Genomic DNA, 23,733 nt, shown 5'->3' with positions numbered 1-23,733 from the left:
AATAAATTTTAAATCAAATTGTAGATTATAATTCAAATGTTTATATTATATATCAGATAAATTTTTAATTTAAAAGTAAATATTAATAGAACACACCTAAATATAGATTTTAGTGAGTCACATGGTATGTTGAATGCAGCACTGGTTCAAATTAACTATCTGTGATGTCAAAATACTAAATCTATAGTTTCATACAAATTGGGAACTCAAATTACTAATATTGACAAGTTAGAATATAAAATAAAAACCTTTTATCTATTTATTTGCTAAGATACAGCTTATGTACTGAATTAAACATGGTGGCCCTGTTCAACTCTTTCCACTTTTTGAAACAGTATATACTCTTACTATAATACGACATGTGAATAACCAATTGACAGCTTAGAATGTCCCCTTTGTAGTTTTCTCAACCATTTTAGTGATAGTGAGTAATTCAAATTTAATTTAATACATTTTTGGAGAGATGGTAGATAAAATAGAGAAGATATAATGCCCAGAGAAAGTGTCATGTATGTTCCACTAGGAAAAATTCAGGACTTTTTAAAATTGTCTTATAAAATTAAGAACTAAACACATATACTATTAAAATATGGATCTTTAACTAAGATTTTATACTATATATTAATTGGCATAAAATAAACAAAAAGCAGATTAATTAAATTTTGAATGTAAGTTACTGAAATCTTGTGACATGCAAGTCTTGAAGATGAAAAGTGAAAGACTTTCGAAATGTTGTCCTCTACACTTGTGTCTCTCTACAACAGGCAGTTGCCATCCATTCTACAAAGTTTCATCACAAACACTCTGCCTAAACAATCTATCAAAGAACATTTATACTGGAAAAAAACAATTACATATGACATACAAAACAGCTTTTATAGTATTATACATTTGAACAATAAGGTGACACATGAATAAATGAAACAACAAAACATGAGAAAGAAATAAGGACCTACTTGATTCTTTTATAACATTCTAAGTGATTACTTGTTGCATATGCAAAATATTTAAATTATTCTGATTTCTGTGTTTTCCTACGTATGTGTATGTTTGCATGCATGCATGTGTGTGTGTGTGTGTGTGTGTGTGTGTATATATACACACACAAATACTTTAATACATTTTTACAGGGGCTTTCAAAAATACTAGTCTCCTACTGATCCTGTATGAAGAACATTCATTTATTTCAATATCCAATCTTCATGGTATAAGTAATCTTTCATTCTCACCACTGAAACAGTCAATTCTTGATGCAATAGAACACTTGTTGGCCAGATAACGTGAAATTCGACCTTTATTTTTTGTCCCAGCTCGGCCAATAAATGTGGAATGAAAAATGAGGCCATACTTTGGAGTATTCCCTCTCGTCTTCAGAGCTCTGAAATTAAAGAAAAACTTTAAGTAAGCTACTTTAAATGCTCAATAAATCTATTTTTATTACAGTTGCTACTCATATCTTTTAGCAGTGACATACTTGTTAAGAAATACAAGAAACTATTTTATTGCAATCACTACAGTACAGTAATTGTTCATTTATCAAAATATTATCTGTTAATGTTTAATAACAGAGGAGTGATATCAAAGGAATTGTTACTAAACAGTAATCATGGAAGAATTTTAATAATGTTATAACAGAAATACTGCAATCACTACAGTGCAGTAATTGTCCATTTATCAAAATATTATCTGTTAATGTTTAATAACAGAGGAGTGATATCAAAGGAATTGTTACTAAACAGTAATCATGGAAGAATTTTAATAATGTTATAACAGAAATACTGCAATCACTACAGTACAGTAATTGTTCATTTATCAAAATATTATCTGTTAATGTTTAATAACAGGAGTGATATTTTAAAAACTTTTTTTAAAGAATATTTTTATGCCCATTCCTTACTATTAAAAAATATCATTTACTTGGTAAACTACAGACATGTATGCATACATGCACACATACAAATTCAGCAATTACTAAACCAGCATAAAATTTTATTACAGTCCTATTCCACACAGGCTCAGTTGAATTGACTGACAACTTGACCACTTTGTATTTGCTTAAAATCATTATAGTTTTAATACTACCAATTTTTAATGCATTACATGCAACATCACAATATTTGGCACTTTCAGTAAACATAAAAAAATCTTATTTTTTTAGTGAAGCATTTTGATAAATTAAAAAAGATTTGTCTCTGAATATATTGTTTTTTTACTAGTCCAAGTGTAAAGTGATTTTTATGTTAAGAGTAAAAATTCTTTGCTTCATCTCAAATTTTATTTTAGTCTCTAAAACCTCCTAAACACATTTCAAATGTTCTTTTCTAATAAAGCTATATTTTATCTGTTATTTTCTCTATCCTAACTCTATACCAGGTTAGTCAGTTAAACTATCTCACAACCACTAAAAACAAAACTGAAACAAAATCTACATTATCCTTTTTTCTTTCCAGAATGACTAAGTTGTAACAACAAACAAGATTTATCTTAAGTAACTTTAAACTTTTAACAGCATACATCAATTTATATTTAAATTTCATTGCCCCATGAACTATATCCAACCACTATTCATGCCATTATATAATGGCAGTAGTGCACTAAATTTTTATTTACTTATATAATGCACTGAAAAACATAGAATAATAAAATACAAAATGCAGACAATGTTGAGTAACTACCACAATTTTTCTTACTTTTTAACTATGCAACAAAAGTCATTACAAATTCCTTTAAGCTACTCAATGTGTTTCCTGTGGGAACAAAGCCTGTACTGAAAGAGAAATTACCATTTCTCTGTACAGAAAACAATATAATATAATATGACATGTCAGAGATGAAAACATCAGCTTTCTACTGGTTATAAATAATGTAATATTTAACATAAAAGAGAACTATTGACAAATTCTGATATAAAGAAAGTGACAGGTGAGAAAGGCAAGAGGGGTCTGATGATTTTCTATCTCACAGCTTTGTACCCAAACAAGGTTGAAGATTAAATAAATTATGCTTTGTCTAAGTGACGATGATACTATAATGAGTAATTTGTATACAATTCTGTAATTATTGGAGGAGTACTGAATAAATAAGAGAAAACAGGATGCGTAAGAAAAGATCACATTTTCACACCAGGAGAAATTTGGGTGTTTGTTCTTTTTTAAATATTGCCTCATAAAATTAAAAACATATATACTTTTAAAATATGAATTAGCTATTATTTTATGCTATACTAATTATGTAACATAAAAAAATACTTAAGTTTTCAATATAACTCACTACAAGGATGCCATGATGAGAGGGTTAATATCCATTAAGAAACATTGTCATTTATATACAATTACCAGAAACTAATAAAAACATGTGTGCCGATTTAGGTAACTATATCATAAGACTCCAAAGCAGAAAAAAGGTATCATAATAAGTAGCAAGATAAATAGATTAACATTTTTATTATTAGATAAAACCTAAGCATACTCTTGTAGAAGCTATTGATTAAAACCTTTTTGTAAGAATGCCCTTGGACAACAACCAACTAGATTCTCTATATAAATTCAAAAAGCTATCGTTTTCCAAACACAAACACAAAAGTTGGCAGCATCTTACCTAAACAGTGCTTTCTCAGCACCCAGAATCTGAACAGTCGAAGCTGGATATTTTGCAAGATTAGTTAAGCTACCAGCATGAGATATCAGGCGAGCTCCAACCTATTGATAAAATTTACACTTTTTATTGCACTGGTTTAATGCATCACAAAGAGTTTAAATATTTCTATTAATTCATGTAAATTCAAAACCTAAATGACATTATTAATTGAAAATACAAAATGTGGATGTAAAAGAATACTCAGTGGAAAGTCTTTAAAAACAGATGTCAAATAAATTTATATTCCAACAGCAATAATACAGCTTAGTCTTACAATACTTCTAACTTTGAATTAATTTTTATGACTAGATATTGTTATTTTCAAAATAAAAAGCATATCTGTGACATACAAATTTAAATGGTCAGTCAGGCTCAGATATATCCATCTCTAATTTTGAGCTAATAGTCAAAGAAAAGGCAACCAGACAGAAGCACCCACCACTAAGAAAGGACTTTGAATTAAACAACACACCTGCAGCTGAAAATATGGAGTAGTTTCAACAATACCATGACAAGACCTTTGGAACTTCAGATCCATAATCAAATATACAATTACAAGCCCATGCACCCTGACCATGGATAAAAAAAATGGCTGCCCTTACTTAAAAATGTTTTCATCAACATTTTGAATTAGAGGGGATGAGTCATGAACAATTTGTATGAACTAATTATAACTATAAAACAATGCTTTTGACAATGGTGTCAAGTTTTGAAGTCTCACCTAACAAGTAGTGAGAAACAGCTAAATGGTTTTATCATTTAATATAATAATTAAACATCATGGTGATGTTTGAAGAACTAATATTTTAAAAAGCTAAAACATTGCTGGTTAGTATGCGAATTGTACACCAAAGTTTAAAATTGTAAAAACTGAGGCTGATTGAAATTTGTTGGTCCCAACTAAAAACCATATGCAGCAAGCAAAAGGAATTGGTTAATAATTAACAAGAGTAACAGGAACATTTTGTATTATTTATTTCAGTGAATTCGTGTTTGTTTTTGTTGTTTTCATCTCACTTAATTTTGTGCTCAATATATTTAAAAGGTAACTTTTGATAGGTATCAATGTTACTATTGAAATATCATCTAGTGTGTAACAGTTTTACAAATTTTGTTTAATTATTACAAGAAAACCAAAAATTATTGAAAAAGGTATCTATAAAACTAAAAAAGGAATAAAATTTATGAATAGAATGCCACGTCAAATTTAAAAAATCTTCCAGTTAACATTTGTTGTGGTTATAATAAATTATATAGATTATGCATATTGCTGGTTACAATACTGATCTAAATCCAAATAAATGATCTCTTCCTACTATTATTTCTATTTTGTTATTCTTCTAAATTTTCATTAACAAATAGACTACTCAACACAAAAACTTACATCATGTCTTATTTCTGATTGACACACCTCTTTATAGTTTTTGATTTGTTTTGGAATCTCACGGAAAGCTACACAAGTGCTATCTACGCTCTTTATAGTTTAAACCTAAGCTTCTAACGGTCATCCAAACAGTTTAAAAGTAACCATTTGTGCACGCTATACAATGTTTCAGTAAGATACTATTGTTATTCTGAAATCAGCTTTTGGAATGATTTATCAGCAAAATACATTTGCATGTTGCTCATGAAAACTTATCCATTAAAAGCTAAAGTATTTAAACCAAAAGCTTATAAACTTAGAAAAAACAAAAACACACAATGTTCACTGAAATATATATTTAAAAACTTTATGCTACAGTATGAAAAAGGAATTTTTTTATTTTAAAAAAATCTCAGAAAATTGCAGAGAACTTGTAATTATGAAATGTACTTGTATACATACAACAAAAAAAAGAGTAGAAGTTAGTGAATTCCATTTGTGTATAATCATAAGAAAATGGTGATGATTAATAAACACAGGATACACTCCTTTTTATGAGGTTTTTCTAAGGTAAAAAGATAGACTCAATTTTTCACCCCAGAAAATATAGCCATTGTTATCACATAGTTGGATTATTAGTTATATAGGAAAGACCAGTAAAGCATGGTTATTCTGTATCACATCATTTTAGATAATATTTGTATACATACTTATGAATGTAATACAAGTGCAGAAAAAAAGTCTGTGTGCATGTGTATACTTGAAAGAAAAAGAGAAAGTTTTGAATAGAGCAAGCGATACAAACACACACACACACACACACACACACACACGAGTATATGTTTTATTAGTCACTTATGTTTCATACATTTGTGCAAAGCTACACAAGTTCTATGTGCACTAGCTGTCCTTAAATGTAAACTGATAGACTAGAGGGTAGGGTTACTATTCAACTGCACCTGCCATCACTCTTATTATGCACATTTGTAGCTCCAAAGAATGCAATTTTTCATTTTGTAGCAATTAAAAAAACATGGACAATCAGATACAGTCTGGTACAGTAACCACTAAGCCACAGCCAGCCCTATGAAAAAACCACTAAAATGCCACTCTTCTTTGAACCTCACTCTCATTGTGTTATTTATGCATTCTATTATTGTACTGTAAAGTAAATAAACTTATAATGAAAAGAAGTAACACCCTAAAAAAATTTAGCCCAAAAAAATATCTTTTTACAAGAAAACCCCATCATGACACGAAACTGTTGTATGGTTCATAAGCTTTGAGTTCTCTGCCACCATACAAAAATACCTGAAATTTCAAAATGACTTATGTAATGAGATTTGATTTAGCAGCAAAATTTTCTTCATATAAAATTTATTTGTTTTACTTGGTTATCTACTTTGTCCACTGAAAAAAATGAAACCCCATATTTTAGTACTATAAATCCATTAACTTTCTGCTATCCTGTCAAAGGATCTTCATGATGAAATGGAAACTATACTTTAAACCATGCTGTATTAATATAACTTTTCTCTTACATTAATTATAAGACAAAATTAGATGTGACACTTACACTCTCTCCTATTAATGCTGCTAAATTAGGAGCTGTATTACTCATCTTTGATTTGAGGTACTCCATTAACTGTTTCCGATATTCTGCCAAAGCAATTACTCTAGAAGCAAACGTTTCAATGTTTATCAGGTCTAAGGGAGAGATATCCATTCCTATAAACACAGAAGAAATGTTAGAACTTTGTTACAAATAATGCAACACATACACACATTGCCTGGTTATTACCTGAACATATGGTTAATGTTTAAGTGTCCTTAAAAAGAAAGGATTAATATCTTGTTTTTCATATAATAACACATGCCAAATGGTCATATTTTCTGTGAGATAATTGACTCAAGATCCTTAAAATAAAACAAATCAGTGAAATCAGACTTATTGTATAGTTCACACTCTATTACAATGATATCTTTATTTTTTATTTGACAAAGGTCTCATGTTCTTAATGTTACTTGAGAACAGCACTATGCATGACAAATGCAACCACTGTCTTTGCAAAATTAGCACTCTTATTCAGTCTCACCATGAAGATGAACAGTTTGTCTTTTTCTTTGGTTCTCAAAACACATTTTCCTTTCTTGTGAAGTCTTACTCTGTTGCCTTTCTCATATATATTTTACTACTTGTGATTGGCAATCAGAATTGTTTTTTCTCTTTTCCTTGATGTTTTACTCTAAGGTACACAATCAGAATCAGAAATGTTTCCACACATAACGCCCCTCTCAAAATAAAATGAATAAAAACCAATTTACTTATGCAGATTCAACTTGTATATTTGATAAAAAAGTTAGTATTTTTTATCAATAGACACAACAATGCTTAATAATTTTTTTCATTCCGACACCACAACAGCAGCACATCTATATAAAATACACATATTTCCGATGTGATTTCCGCTTAAATCTGACCAGAAATTCCATCCATCTTCTATATAAAAATTAGATTAAAAAGTTTTCATTGACACTAAAATTGTAATGTTAGAAATGCATACTAAAAATCCATACACTGATTCCGTATCTTTACAGGTCTACTATTATAGGTGCTTTGAGATGTATACAGACAGGCACAAACTTAGCTTTATATATTAGATAATTACAACATGTATATACAGTAATATATCAATATAACAAAAAAGCTTTAAAATATTATATATTTAACCACTATGCACAATCCTAGTACATTTTAAAGTAAAGAATATTGAAATCAAAACAGTATTTTAAATAAAGAAAGAATTAATTGTATTATACATGTATTTTTATTCTACACAGATTCTAATTACAACACTTTTTAAAAATATGAGCACCTTTAGTAATGAAATAGCACACTTTCACTAACGTTACCCTTAAGAACTAAGCTACATAGGGAAGTGTTGATAAACCATCAAACAACACATTTTTACACATATAGTTCAATATTTTTTGGTGTGCAAACAAATATTCAATTGCAAACCCAACATTTCTATTAATAACACACAAGATTTTGTTAGTTTCACAATTTTTGTGCAAAGCTAAGAAAGGACTGCCTTATAGTTTATGTATATATATATATATTTTTTTAGTGAAATTAAATAATTACATCTAAATGAAGCTGAATGAATAAATAAAATCATGAGAAAGGACTGCATTAAAAACAGCAAATCCCAACCTCTAATTATAACCACAAATTTTAAAGCTATAACCAAAACACATTAACATGCAACAAAATATGTTGCACATTTAAAAAAAAACAATCCTAGGGTACCAACTACAATGTGGTATTATAAGATGTATCCTAGGTTTTGAAGGTGACTGAAGAAGTAGGATCCACATTGCAATGGGGATACACTGGCTATCAGTTTTAACCTCTAATTCACTAGTCTCACATAAGAAAATTAGAAATTACAAGAGCAAAATATGGGTGCTTAAGCCCACAACATCCCACATCTGTATCACCCTACAATGCCTGCAGACAGATGTGGGAAGGTGACTGCACTCCCAAGTTAAAATAAGAATAAAAAAAATAATAATAAATAAATAAAAAATGAAAATAAGGTACTACCATTTGGGGGTAAGTAAGATAAAACTTACCTCTTGAAGTTAGCATTCATATATATATATATATATATATATATAGGTTTTACTAATTTTTTTAACTAGCCAACTAGAAAGAAAACAAAAACAGCTAATGAACAGCACTAACCATCATCTCTCTGAATAAACAGTGAGAGTGGAATGTCCATAATGCAAACACAGCCCCAAACTGCAGAGTGCATTTTTTTTACACTGACAGAATGCAAACTATGAAACCCATGGATTCACAATATAAGTGAATTAACCACTAGACCACAATTCGGTTCACATAAAAATGTTCCATCACAAAAATACTTCATTCGTGTAATTGAGACCAAATGCAAATTTCTGTTTTACACATTGTAATGCACTTCAAAAATTAAATAAAACATCCTCCAATAAACATAATAGAACATATTGGTTTAAAATTACTGTTGTATGACAAATGTTTTATTTAATTTTTAAGTGAATAACAATGTGTAAAAGAAAAATTTGTATTTGGCCTCAATTACACAAATAAAGTATTTTTGTGATGGAACATTTTTATGTGAACCAAGTTGTGGTCTAGTGGTTAATTCACTTATATTGTGAATCCATGAGTTTCATAGTTTGCATTCTGTCAATGTAAAAATGCACTCTGTAGTTTGGAGCTGTGTTTGCACTATGGATAGTGCACTCACTGTTTATTCTGTTCAAGTTAATTTTACTGTTTATACTATTTATTTTTTTTCTGAATAAAGTATTTCACTTTTTAGATCATTGAACATTTAAGATGATAAGCCATCTTATGCAATAGCCACAGTAATATTAAACTGTGATACTTTAGTTGCTACTTAAAACATCTTTGGTTAAAAATTGTCAAAACAGTCTTAGAACTATCATTTGAAAGGAAAATTTGTAATTTTATATGAATGACTATACCTAATACTGCTCTGCAATTCTCATAAGATTGAGTTAATGTTTTTAGTGATACTGTGTAAGGACTTACGTTTGATATGTTAAACAGAAATAAAATGGCCATACTTTGTATATTCAAAAAACATTTTCATTCCTTGCTCAACTTAAAATCATTAATAATAACTACTTTAAAGTTTCTGCCAATTTTTAAAATGTTTTTCAAATAAAGAATAAAGAATTTAACCAAAAATTGTGATTGTTATATTGCCAGGTAAAATCCCTCTGTTGAAAAAGCTTTATAACTTTAATAAATTTAAATATTTTAGAACCTACCCATTGATGACCTTGCAGCATCTAATATAGTTTGGGTCTTTGTACTGTCCATGACAATTTCTTCCAAAGTCTCAAAGTGTTCTTCGTTTAGGTCCTTTCTATTCTTGATCAATTTAGTGATACGAGCATATGTGTAGTTGTCTGGCACAATTTTATAAAGTTCTGGAAAGTGGTACGAGTACCATTCCCTGTATTTAATGAGAACATAAAAAGGGCATCAATAAAAATACAGAATTCTAAAACTATAAATGATTATAAAACTCATGTTATCTGATTCAGTATAATAGTTATTACAGATCCACAAAATGTTACTCATAAAATGCAGAAATCACTCACACTCCTGTAACAGCATTTATGAACAAATCTTCATTCACGAAAACATAACAATTAAAGAAAATTGGCTCAACAAAGATGGTTTTGACACACTTTCTTCTGCAAAATGTTCCTTTTTATTTTTGCTATATGTACACAGGTTACTCACAGCAGAATCCAGAACTAAAAAGGTAACAATGACAATAATTTGCAGAACTAGAGTCAAAGAACAATAAATGGAATGAACCATCTTTACCAAAAGAATGGACTTCAAGGACACTCAGAAAGAAGGTATTGCTCTCAACAAGGTACCTCTGGATCCATAGTCCTTTGATTCAGACAAAAGAAGTAAGTTTTATGAACTGTAACTGCATATTGAACCTGAGAGAGAAATACAAGAAGAAACACTATGTTTTGCTCCTGTACAGAAAGTTTCTTAGGGAAACAGCCCAGGCACATATTATGAAAGGAAATGCTCCAAAGGCAGAAGCCCCTCTTCAACCATATTAAATATGATCTGAGAGTTGCACAGTTGGCCAAATTAATGGTTGCATGAAATGAATGAAAAAAACAACAAGCAGTTCCCAAATATGGGCTGAGAAATTTAAAGATAATGCACTGGTATCATCAGCCCATACACACATACAAATTAAAAACACAGCTAATCCCTATCTTTGTTAGTGCTGAGACATATAACAATAATGGTATACCCATTTCTGATCTCATTAATGTCATGAAATGATATGCAAACAAAGACAAAAAGGTAATTACCATGGTGTCAGCTGCCCCACCTCTGGTAGTTCTAAAAATTGGGAAATGTTAAAGAGAAATGATAAAATTGACCTACAAAACCTTTCCAACTGGAGCCTCTTCTCCTACTTTTCTAAAAATACTGCAGTCATATTCTGTAGATGCACTGTACTACTTACACATAAATGGAATTACACAAACTGCAAAAATAAACAATACTTTGATATGATAGTTGTACAAGTAGGAAAATAATTTAGCATGAAATAAAGCAAAAAAAAGGCACTACACATAATCCAATGATGTAAAAAAACAAATAAATGGGTGACTGACATGTTTAGTGACTTTAAAAATATGGTAGAAAACAGGAGCACAAAGTTTGTGAAAAAACTTGGGCTTAAGACTGCAAGATCAGAAATAACACTTACCCCGAGAATGTTTCAGGATGACAAGTTTTTGTTTAGCTTGATCATCCCAAGACTATCTTGGGGTAACTGCCAAGGAGGTTAAAGTCATCAAATTAAGCATAACTAGTCTTGATTTATGTACAACTTTTTTCTATCATAAAGCAACAACATAATTTAAATGTTGTATAAAATGATAAAGGAAGTTTAGAAAAATAAATAATTAGATTTACTTTAAAAAAAGCCTAACAGAATTCCTACTGTTTTATGAAGTTAAAAAAAGCCTAACAGAATTCCTACTGTTTTATGAAGTTTAATTACATTACACCACATTTCTACTCAAAATGATTTACAAAAGGTTTATTTGACAAACAACAAATTAATTCTGAAAATATTTTATGTAACACTGCTTTAACAGAAAATTATTTAAAAACTATTAAATATGATTCAAAACTCCTGTACTGATTATTGAAAGTATTCAAATATCAAAGTAACTATAAAATACATATGCTACACAAAATATTCATCTTGTTTAGTTACTGGTTAAGAGCTTCAAATGGTTTCTTTCATGGCAGTGTATACTCAAAACATTAACCAATATTTTAATCCCTTCCAACAACAACAACAGTAACTTTTTCTTTTAATCATTTTATAAAATGGCATATCTCACCTGACTCTCATGGCAAATGTGTTGATATCTTTGTCTAGTTGGTCTAATAAACTAATAGACTGGATAATCATATTGTCTGATCTATTGACATTAAACTTGACCTTAGCTCGAGAGTAACTATGTCCTAGGCCTCGCTGAGCAGTGGATGCAGATTGCTGGGTCAGACCTTTTATTAGATTATGAAAATGAAGTCGAATACCTACATAAAAAGAAAAGGGGGCAAATTCTTTGACTTTTCATTAATGTAAAACCAGTAAGTATTTTATACGTCAATGTATATCATGGTAAGTGACAGTTACAGGTGATTGATTTCTGTATTTGGTTATCACCCTACTTTTCTGTTGCCACAATAAGGTAAAAAATAGCTAGCCTTCTCATTCAACTACATAACTAAAAATCATTTTAAATATATTATACAACTATAATAAAATAATCTCAAACTAATAAAAGAAACAATTGCTTAAAATCTTGGATCGAAAGAATGTGGTAGCTTTTCACAGATTAAAATGGCTTAGATAACCACTCTGGGGACATTTTAAGTTTTTAATTGGTTATTCACATGTAATAAGTAATTGAATATAAGGGATCATTTTCAAAATTGGAAATAGGTGAATGGGGCCACTGTTTGATTCAGTACATGAACTATATCTCAGTAAAATAAAAAATTTGAGGTTCTTATTTTACATTCTGGCTTGATAATATCAATAATTTGAGTTTCTAATTTGTACAAACCTACAGCCTCAGTATTTTGACATTACAAACATCTATATTTGAACAGTGCTGCATTACACATACCATGTGACTCACTAAAATCTATATTTAGATGTATTATTTTAATGTGAACTTTTAAATTAAGAAATTAACTCATATGTAATATTAAAGTTTGAATTATAATCTACAATTTGACTCCAAACATATTGACATAAATACATAAAATAGTAGTTCTATAAGATTTTGAAGTTGACAAACAAGATGATATGGCCTTTGACCTGTGACACATACCAAAAGGGTTAATCCAAATCATTTACACAGCTCATTTCTTATCCACTAGTACAAAGACTCGTACTTTCAGCAATGACAAGTTCATTTACTTCAACTCGTATTGTTTCCCCAGATCACTATACAACAGTGGTTCTAAGTCAAACAACACTAAAATGAATGCACACGAGGGACACTTAATGTTGCAATTTTTACTGTTATGATGTCAGTTTAAACTATGCACATGTCATGAAATATGAAAAAATTAACCACTCTGTAGCTACAACATAGCATTACAATATGAACTTCAAAAGCAAGAAATAAAAATATCTGTTACTCTGAATCTCGGTTTTATTTACTCTTGAAACAGAACACTTTTGAGTACCCTGTAAAAGTACACTTAGTAATAATCTAAGTTACTTGTAACATGTCACTTACAAGGAAAGAGTAAATCTCAAAGCATCAAAAGTCAATTAAACAAATGGCACTATGACACAGTACACACAGGGGCTTTTCATATGCTTTCCTTTTGAATTATTAATACTAAAACAAACACACTAGTTTTCCAACTCTTTTAAGATATATGCAAGTCATAATTAAATCAAAGAAAAATGTACAAGTACTTGATAAAATGAACAATCATTCTGAGATAAGTGTTCATAAGGGCAATTTCCAAATGTAAACAACCAGTATAAAAGTCACATAATCACATATCTTTTAACATCATTAGTTGCTGTAGTTATATCTAACATTTTCAATAATCTTTATTTTCCACAGTTAAAAAAACCTCATCTTAACACAGGAAGAAATATTTTTCTAAACAAAAGGAAAACAATTAGTTTTTAGCCATAAACCTTCCCTGAATTTTTACTATGTTATTATCATCAATGTATGTCTATAATAAACTTGGAATGAAAAATAACTTCAAAAATTCAATTTTGTTAATTTAAAAGTTTTAATTTATTTCAAACTGGAATATTAAAAGAAATTCTTAACTTTCACTTGTGTTATATGAGCTAAAAATGCCATTAATTCTTTGACATTATTATACTATACCATGCAACACAAATTTTGTTCCTGGATAGTACGTGGTATTTCTTAATTGCTTATGTTGTAAAAGTACAGAAAATAGCCATTATTCCCCCTTCAAACTTTGCTTTTGTGACATGGATAATGAAATTTAGAAATTAACCTATTTTCTATGTATAAATGGGGAAAACTTTGCACATTTTCATTTACATAAGGTTTGAATGAAACAACATTTCAAGATTTACATATATTTATAGTAAAGTTATACAAAAATGAACAAAAATGTTTAGAAGTGAGTGGTTTTGAGATTTGTGACTGTAATGTAAATCACTTTCACATATAAGCCCACAAATACAGTCTCCCATCATGTTTTCATTACACACTCCTTCATAGTAGCGTTCAAAGTCCAGTATATTTTGGTGAAAGCACTTACGTTGCTCCTCTGAGTACACTCCCATGTTCCCATGTTCTCCATGAATTTATCAAGATGAGCGTCAAGTATATGGACTTTCAGGGACATCCTGCAGCCTATTTTGCCATAGTTCTTTACCAGAGGTCAACAAGTATCACATAATTTTTTGGCCTTGTGACCACTCAAAAAGCCCCAAACCACTGTAACAGAGCTGCCCCAAGCTTTTTTCCCCTTCCTACTGAGCTTCTTGGGGAATTCTGTGCACTCCAGGATCTTCTTTATTTGTGATCCAACGAAGACACCAGCTTTGACCTTAGCCTCAGACAGCTTAGGAAACAAGTCTCGAAGGTACTTGAAGGCTGCAGACTCCTTATCAAGAGCTGTGCTAAATTGTTTCATAAGACCCCATTTTATGTGCAATGGCGGAAACAACACCTTCTGAAGGTCCACTAGTGGCTCACACTTGACATTATGCCTCCCCACAGAAAACTCTGTCTGTTGTGGACCATGCTTCCTGTTGTAGTGCACTGTGGTGTCCCTGCTGTTCCAAAGGCAAAGACAATAGGGAAACTTGGTGAAGCCTCCTTGGAGACCCATCAGGAATGCCACCATTTTGAAGTCTTCAATAACCTCCCAACCACACTCATCATACTTCAAGGCTTCAAGCAAGGTCTTGACACTGTTGTATTCCTCATTGAGGTGCACCAAATTTTAAAAGGTCTGAAATTTGTATCACACTATTCAAGCAAGCAAAAATTGTCCATCTTACCTTCTATAGGTTTTTTGCAGTGCTCGCAAGTAAAATGAGGTGCCCAGAGTTTGTCTTGATCCCTGACAGGAATGCTGAAATATGCCTTGTAGGCTTCACACACTTTAGCAGATGCTGTCACAGAGTACTTTTTTGCTCGTTTTCATAAATTGGCCACAAACATAGCAGAATGCATCTGGAGAATGCTTGCAGTTTCTTGATGCCATTTCTGATAAAATCAGATAGGTCTATGTGTTCACTTAGGCAGCTAGAACTAAACTGAAGTGGTGAGTGGTGACCCCTGTATATATCACTATGGAAAGTTCTAGAAAATTCTTTATCAGTTACTCAGCAATGAATCTACCTGGAGTGTTCTGGAAAATGGGTAAATTTGAAAATTTCATTACCCAGGTCACAAAAGCAAAGTTTGAAGAGAAAAAGAGGTCTTTTTCATTTACTTTAGACATAAGCAATTGGGAAATAACACTTTCTGCCTAGGAACAAGAAAAAGTAAAAATTTTGTTACATAGTGTTATTTAGAACCAATAGAAAGAATAGCTTTTTCTTCTAAAGATTTCTTACACAATTAGATCATGTTACACATAAATAGATATTAGCCTCAGTTTCCCTATCTATAATATTCTCTTTATTACAAATCTTAATCTGCTTGATGGTCATTTAGGTTTTGAATCATGCAAGATCCTGAGGGGCTAGTGAGACAACCAAGGGCACTTAAAAACTTTCCTTTATTACAAGCAGCTAACAGGAGTTTTTAAAAGCTATAAAGCCAGTTAAATCAGTTTGGAAGATTTTACTCTAGTGCCAAATATACTTTCTGTGTTTTAAAATGCATGTTTAAAATGAATATTAATCATTTTATAAAGGACCAGCACAGTATGAAAAAAAAATAGCACTGGAGGAGTATGTCAAATGTATGTCTAAACTTTCCTATTTTTCATCTGAATTTTTATTTACTTTTATAATGGTTTAAGAACTAACCACAAAATCTTAATCAAATTTATTTGAAGTATCCAATTTCATCTGTTTTGTTTTTTTAATGGCTTTCTCGTGCAGTTAAAAGAGAACACCAATTCTACAGCCTTTTCATGAAGTCTGTTTCCCCCTTCATTTTTGCATATAACTTGATAGCGTTAATATAACTTAACACTTGTGATGAAGTAGGAATTTCTATTTCCTCACTATTTTTTCCATTTTGTTCATCTTCTGAATCTCTCACACTACTACTATTTTGTGATTCTATTATAGTTTTTAAATCAATTTCATCAGTTTCTGTTAAAACATTCTTGTCAACGTTCACAAGAATTTTTGCATTCACAGAATCATCTGTATCAATCTTTTCATTCAGAGTTTGGATTTCACTAGAATTGTCATAACAAACAACTTTTAGAAAAATGAGGATATTTAGTAGCTTTTTTAAAAATGAGAATATTAAGTAAATTTTCCCTAAATTTTAAAATTGTGGAGGATAGGAATTTATTTTTTTCAGGAGAATTATTTAAAGAGTAGAATTTTGCACTTAAAAGACAAATATATTTCTACAAATCATGAATATAATTTAACTGCAAAAATAATGATGGCAGAAAAAAGAACAAAATATATTTAACCAATACTTATTATAACAAAATATCTAAGAACTTATTAATATTTAGACAAATTATTAATTAAATAAAAAATTAATATTTAATCAAAAACATTTTTTCTGCCTTACTCAGGTTATAATCCTACTTGTTGATAGATGAGGTAGGTGAAAGATAGTTTTCCGTCAGCATTACGCAGGTTCTGCCATATAGAGGGCATTTTATAAAAGAAATCTTAAGACAATGCTTTCTTCAGATGACTCAAAGAAAAGTCATGTTTCGGGATTGTAATAAGCCATGGTGAGATAGGATGACCAGTGCACTCAACAATTTTATCCATGGACAGACCCAATTCATTCAACCGTGTTTGTATACAAAGGCCAAAAGGAACAATGGCAAACTGTCTATTCTGAAAAAAGCATGGTTCACTAAGGAAGAAAAACACAACTCAATGTGGAATGCTGTGGTAAGGATTGAAGTTTTGAACCATATAGTAAAGACAGTCGCAAACAGCAGAGATGTAGAGGAGGTTCATGAGACTCAGTGTACAAACTCTGAAGTGCAGAAGTTTCCTGTGCAGAGCTGTAGCCCATGATAGTAGGGTCCATCATCTTCAAGGCTGAGATCCATAGTCCAGTATTGACCAACTAAGAGTATGATAGATTTTTAACACAGAATATCGATCCACTCCCCAAGAGGTGGAAGACAGAATACGGAGGATGTTCAGTGCCCTTATACGCTCAACTTGTATCTGTTTGATGTGTGGTATAAAGGTCAGCTTACTACAAAATATAAGCACCAAGTATTTTGCCTCAAGAACCACAGGAAACATAACTTCACTGACTCATAGCTCAGGATTGAGAGGAATACCCCATTGGCAATAAAAGTACATGCAAACAGTTTTATAGAGAGAAAAGTTAAAACTGTTTGTATTGTCCACTTCAGTAAATGATTGAGGGCAGTCTGTAGCTGCCACTCAATAAACCTATATTCAACGACTAAAAAGAGATGTGGAAGTTGTCAACATAGAGCCCATTTGCAACTGTCCAATGATGGCATTAATCTTTATACTGAAAGGTGTGACACTCAAGCACAGCTTTGAGAGACTCCAAGTTCAAAGTTCACGCCGTCACTCGCCATATTCGCAAATGGCTATTATTTTTGTTTTTTGGCGAAGAAAAATTGTAATTGGCGAATATACCGCCGAAACACTGTTGTTTACAAAATGGTAGACTGGTTCACTACATCAACGTTTTTTTAATGCAAGTATGCAGTAAGCAGATAAAAATCAATAACCCGTCTGCATTCATGCAAGGTCATGGTCAGGATCGACAAACGTGTGAAAAATTGTTCAATCAACAGCAACCTAACGGCTTGACACGAATAACTCATTTATATGTGGTTGATTAGCAGCGCTATAATTAAAGAACAACCCCGAAGATTGTGATGGCTTTCACAAACAAACGCAAAATTAAAGAAGCCTTACTTATAGAACAACTTAAACCTCAAATAAACCAATATAAAGGAATGCCTTTATACCTATAATGATATAATAAAATAAAATTATATATTCAAACATCTAACACCGCCCTCTACATTCTGACACTCAGTTACACAACCCCTTCCAAACATGTGGTCAGTTTCCGGTCAGTTACCTCTTTCTTTGTGAACCTGACGATGACCGAAGAAAGTCGAAACATTGTTCGCTCTTCTATGTAAAATATTTTCTCAACCCAAACGAGCTGTTTTTGCATATATATTTCTCTACAAATGGGTTTTCTCGACATCACTGAGATCTCAGAATGGCTTCTTCGCAGGCCAAACGCCCCTTAGACAGTGATAGTTGTCTAATGCCTCCATCAAAAAAATCCAAATCTGAAACTGACAGTTCACGATCATTCCAAGAAAAATGGTTGAATGAATTTAACTGGCTCAAATATGAAGCCTCTACAAAACAAATGTTTTGCACACTGTGCATTAAAGTACAGAACTCAAACACTCTCACAACTGGTTGTGCAGTAATGAAAAAAGACAACCTAACCAACCATCATAAAACAAAAGGTATTTATTGACTGAGTAAATGTTGAGACTTATTTGGATAGTTAAACTTATAAAATTATTAAATATAATAAAAAAAATATGCCCATGTCAATTTATTTCCTACTACTTTAGCAGTGTTATTACATTAAAAAGATGTTGTGATGCATGAGGTAATTCATTTTTTTATCCTTTATTTCAGACCACAGAGATGCAATGGAGGCCCAAGCTGTCTACAGCGATGACTAAGGCCACAGTCTCAGCCACAAACAAAAGTGAGACTGCCATCATAGCTGCAATGCACAATGTTTACTTTGCAGCAAAGCATGACCTACCAAGTTCCCTAATTTCAGATCTAAACAGACTATGTATGATACAGGTAAGTTATTATGTATACAATACAGTTTTTCTGTTCTTGTCGCAAGTGGATTTTATTTGTTGTTCTTAATGAAAAATTTGTTATAGTTACTGATTTACGTATTCATGTTCCACAATTTCTAATCTCACAAATTATTTATTATGTATATAATACAGTTTTTATGTTCTTAAATTGTCGAAGGATTATCAGCTAATGTTTTACAAGTGGAATTTCTCCGTTGTTCTTGATGAAATTTGTTACTGACTTATGTATTCATGTTCTAGAGTTACTACTCCCACAAATTATTTATTTATGTATTTATTCTTTTTGTTTTAATTCCAGGGTGCAACACAGCTCCAGCAGCTGGTAGTAGACCAACATACTACCTATGAGCACAACACTAGTATTAGTGACTTCCAAGATTGTATGGCAGAAGTGTTGTGAGAAAATTTAAAAAACAAACTAGCCAAATGGAAAATTCAGCATCATGATTCATGAAAGTACAGACATTTCAGTAAAGCAGAACCTTGTCAGCTACATCAGTGTACTAGAGATGGATCAGTCGGTACAGTGACACCACAGACCTATTTCCTTGGAATCTGTGAACTTTACAAAGCTAATGCTGAGAACATTTTTACAAAAGTCATTAGTATGTTATCAGAGAATGGTACTGAAGTAAAAAATTTATGTAGTATCAGCTCTGATGGTTGGGTCAAAGTCTGGGGTAGTTACTAGACTAAAGCAATTTGTACCAGGTGTCCCAGCCACACACTAGCTTTGAGTTGTGCCACAGGAGCTGACAGCATACCATATCTTGTCAAGTACCAGGATATTATGAATTCCATCTAAGTTTTTTAAGTACTCGCCAAAAAAATATGGCAACTTTGACTGCAGTGCAGAGTATTATCAATGGAAAAGAAAAGAGGTTTAAAGAGATCTTTCACACCAAGTGGTTAAGTTTTGAAGGTGCAGTAGATGCACTGCTTTCCAACAACTCCAGCCTTGTGTCTGTATTTATGGAAGAGACCTCTGGTAAAGCTCTTAGCTTGTATAAACCCATCACTTCTTTGAAATTTCTGTATGTGTCACATTACTTAGCTGATTGTTTGAAGCCATTAGCCATTTTGTCAAAAATATTTCAGAGGAAAAATCTTAATTTCTCTGAAGTTCACCCACTGCTTGCTTCAACTATTGAGTGTCTGAAGGAAATGAAAGAAAACAAATCTGGTGAAATGCTGTCAAAATTTCTGAACGAGGTGCCAGCTGAGCCTCAGTTAGATTCAGATGGACTGTACACTTTTCAGTTTGGTGGGCATACCATAAAAGACAGTGCAGTACAAAGGTCTGAGGCAGAAAACATATGTGATAAGTTCACAGAAAATATGATAAGAAGACTGAATGACAGGTTTTCAGATAATGATGATGCAGCTATTTTAACTTCCCTCACAAATTTCTTCAACCCACTGCTCAAAGACACAGACATTTCAGCAGACAATCAATGATTATTTGTCAACCTTTGGCCATGAGGGAACAAAACAAGAATTGAAATCATTTTCAAAATTTGCTAGATCTACTTTTGAAAGTGGAAGCAAGTCTGTAACAGACATTAAAAGTTTCTGCAATTTTGCAGTAAAATACAGAAAGTCCTTTCCTGCAAGTGCAGAACAGGCAGAGAGACTGCTGGTAGCTCCAGTTTCAACAGCTGATTGTGAGAGAGGTTTTGGTAAGAAGAATTTGATAAAAACATGAGAAATTCAATGAGTACTAGAAACATGGAAAATATCATGTGTCTGTCAACAGATGGTCCAAACACTGGAAATTTTGATTTTAAACGTGCCTTTAAGATCTGGATTACACAAAAGAACAGACGCATTCTAATGTAATCATTAAAACAAAGGCACCAGTTGTAACTGTAAATGAGTCGTAAGGCACAACAAAATGACATGCTTCAAGGCATGTATATTTTTTCATTTTGTCATGAATTTGTGTTCAGATTTTCAGCATGAATGTCACTGAAACTTGTCAAGTTTAGTTTGGTGATGTTTGAGTGATGATATACATTTTATTAAGCAGGGCTCTCACTAGACAGACTTGGGAGAAGTGGTCTCCCAAAACAGACCAAACCTCACCCTTCTTAAGCTCAAGGAAAAGCCATCTTATACAGATTATATTATAGAAGAAAAGAATGCTATTGACTGTAAACTTTTCCATAATTTTGTAAAATTAGAGCAAAACTTCTCCCTGGTTTGCAAGTCTAGAGAGGCCCCTGTTTAGCAGCATGTAATAACAGTTACTTTTAATTTAGTGACTCGTCTTCCCATGTCATTATTGTAATGATTTGTGTGTGAAAAACATTGAACTTTGTAATTGTGAAATTGTTGTTTTATAATAAATTTGATAAATGATAAATTCATTGAAATAAAATATATGATAAGAACTTAGTTGTCATTTATTCTTTGACTGTCTTATTGTATGTGACTGGCTGGAGGGTTGGATATGGATCAAACCTATCTGGCTAAAATCAGCTACCAAAAAAATAATTTGGCTAATAGCCTGGCTACAGAAAAATTTAGTCCAGGATAAGCCCTGAAGTTCCTGTAGGAAAGAACAAGAAAGTATTGAATCCATATGAATTTGGAATTGCCTGCCCATTAAAATTTTTTTATTAATAGGCAAATGGACACGCAACTTATATGAGTGGAAATCTCATGTCGTACCTTTACATAGTATCATAAGCCTTCTCAAAGGCTTCTCTGATTGACAATTCAAGTTGAATCAGGTGGTCCATAGTGGACTGCCCTACCAGCAAAATATAGCTTTCTCCAGGGATATAGCAAAAATAGTATTATTCTTTAGGATGGACAGAAATATACTTAAAAACAATCAACAAGAAGGTTGTTTTGTTTACATGCAAAATTATTTGTAAGTGTACAAATATGAAGATATTAATTTGTTTTCATGTTTTCACATTAAATAAGTGTCAGAGCAAAACCAAATATCAGTAATAAAATTGTTTAACTCTTTCCATATGATTCCCAGGTCAAAGGTCATGATATCATTTGTTGACTTGCATTCACAATTTTATTAAACTACTAAATGTACGTCATTAAGTTTGGTATCAAACTGTAGATTATAATTCAACTCCTTATATTATACATTTAATTTCTCAATTTAAAAGTAAATATTAAAAATACTATTGAACATCGATTTCTGTGTGTCACATGGTATGTTGAATGCACTGGTTCAAATTGAATATTTGTGATTTCAAAACACAGTATACACTTTTTTATGAATTAGGAATTCAAATTACCAGTATTTAAACGACAGAATATAAAATAATTACCTCCTATCTTTTCTATATGATGAGATATCACTAATGTACTAAATCAAACACAATGGCCCCCCACTCATTTTTTCAAATTTTTTGGAAATGATCCCATATGTACCCTTAATTCTATGTTACATGTGAATAACCATTGTCCCACAAGTAGTTTTTCCAATCATTTTCAAATCTAACTGCATAATTTCTTTCTTTTGAGACAAACCTTCGTGCTGATAAATTGGTCTTTAGTATGACCTATTTACAGCTCCATTACTACATTAGATAAAGTTTAATGGATTTCTATGGCATCAATACAGTAATTTATTATTTTATAGTTATCCAAATATATATATAAAACCTAAAAAAAGTTCACATCCTTCATGTTTAAAATATCTTAAGGCTGTGAATAGAAGAGACAACTATTTGCCTGACTTCTTTATTTACTGTTCTATGTTTCAAGAAAAATAGGTTTAAAATTTTATTTGTAAATAGTAATATATATGCATATACAATTTATTTTAACCAAAAATGCAATTTTATTTTACAAAACACCAGTCCACTAAAATACAATCAAGACAGGTCACTTTGTGATGACTAAAGGCCAACGTTATATTCTTAGTTATGGTTATATGAATACATGTGTACCTCATCACTGCATCTTCTACCTTAGCCAGCAATGGCTGAAAGGTCAGTATAATAATAAAAAAATGTATATATATAAATCTATAATGTTACAACCAATTATTTGAGTTTTAGTTATAATTTATAATCATTTTACAAATTGAAAAGCACAATTTATATTTGCTTCCTATGTTTTTTAAAGTGGTTACAAAATTGGTCAAATCTAGCAAATACATAGAGATTCTGGCTTGATAGTGAAAATAAGATAAAATATTTTTTCTTGAACATTTGATAATTATTTGGAGGGCAAAAAAATTAAGATGAAATTAGAAACATTTCTGATGCATAAAAGTATTTTTAATCTTAAAATGAAATTAACTATGCATGTTGTATGGTCAACAGTATGAAAAAACAAAGGTACGAAAAAACCTTTAATTAAAATATCTTAATTCTTAATTAAAAAACTTGATTTTTTTTAAAGCCTTGTATATGTTTACTAATAACCTGTAGAAGTTGGTAAACATTACTTTCATGGATACCTTCATGGTTATGAGCTGGGTGGATTCCACCCAATCTATAATTCAAGGGTTAATGACCATAATGATCAATCACATAACATATTCCACTAAATTCAGTTTTACTGACAA

General features: G+C 31.2%; 1 protein-coding gene across 1 annotated transcript in view; it reads right to left on the bottom strand.

Annotated features, from left to right (window-relative positions):
- The window catches only part of Nop56 (Nop56 ribonucleoprotein), a 48,323-nt gene that overhangs the window by 10,302 nt on the left and 14,288 nt on the right, over nucleotides 1-23,733 (bottom strand). Inside the window, exons 4-8 of the mRNA XM_076460956.1 lie at nucleotides 11,984-12,182; nucleotides 9,851-10,038; nucleotides 6,576-6,727; nucleotides 3,598-3,698; nucleotides 1,230-1,378 (exon numbers count right to left, since the gene is read on the bottom strand). Coding sequence (XP_076317071.1) covers nucleotides 1,230-1,378; nucleotides 3,598-3,698; nucleotides 6,576-6,727; nucleotides 9,851-10,038; nucleotides 11,984-12,182 — 789 coding nt within the window. The remainder of the gene's footprint in view (nucleotides 1-1,229; nucleotides 1,379-3,597; nucleotides 3,699-6,575; nucleotides 6,728-9,850; nucleotides 10,039-11,983; nucleotides 12,183-23,733) is intronic.

The sequence above is a fragment of the Tachypleus tridentatus genome, chromosome 10 (genome assembly GCF_004210375.1).
Source record: "Tachypleus tridentatus isolate NWPU-2018 chromosome 10, ASM421037v1, whole genome shotgun sequence".
NCBI lineage: Eukaryota > Metazoa > Arthropoda > Merostomata > Xiphosura > Limulidae > Tachypleus > Tachypleus tridentatus.
The sequence above is the reverse complement of the archived record's forward strand: the minus strand, read 5'-3'. Positions and strand labels throughout refer to the sequence as shown.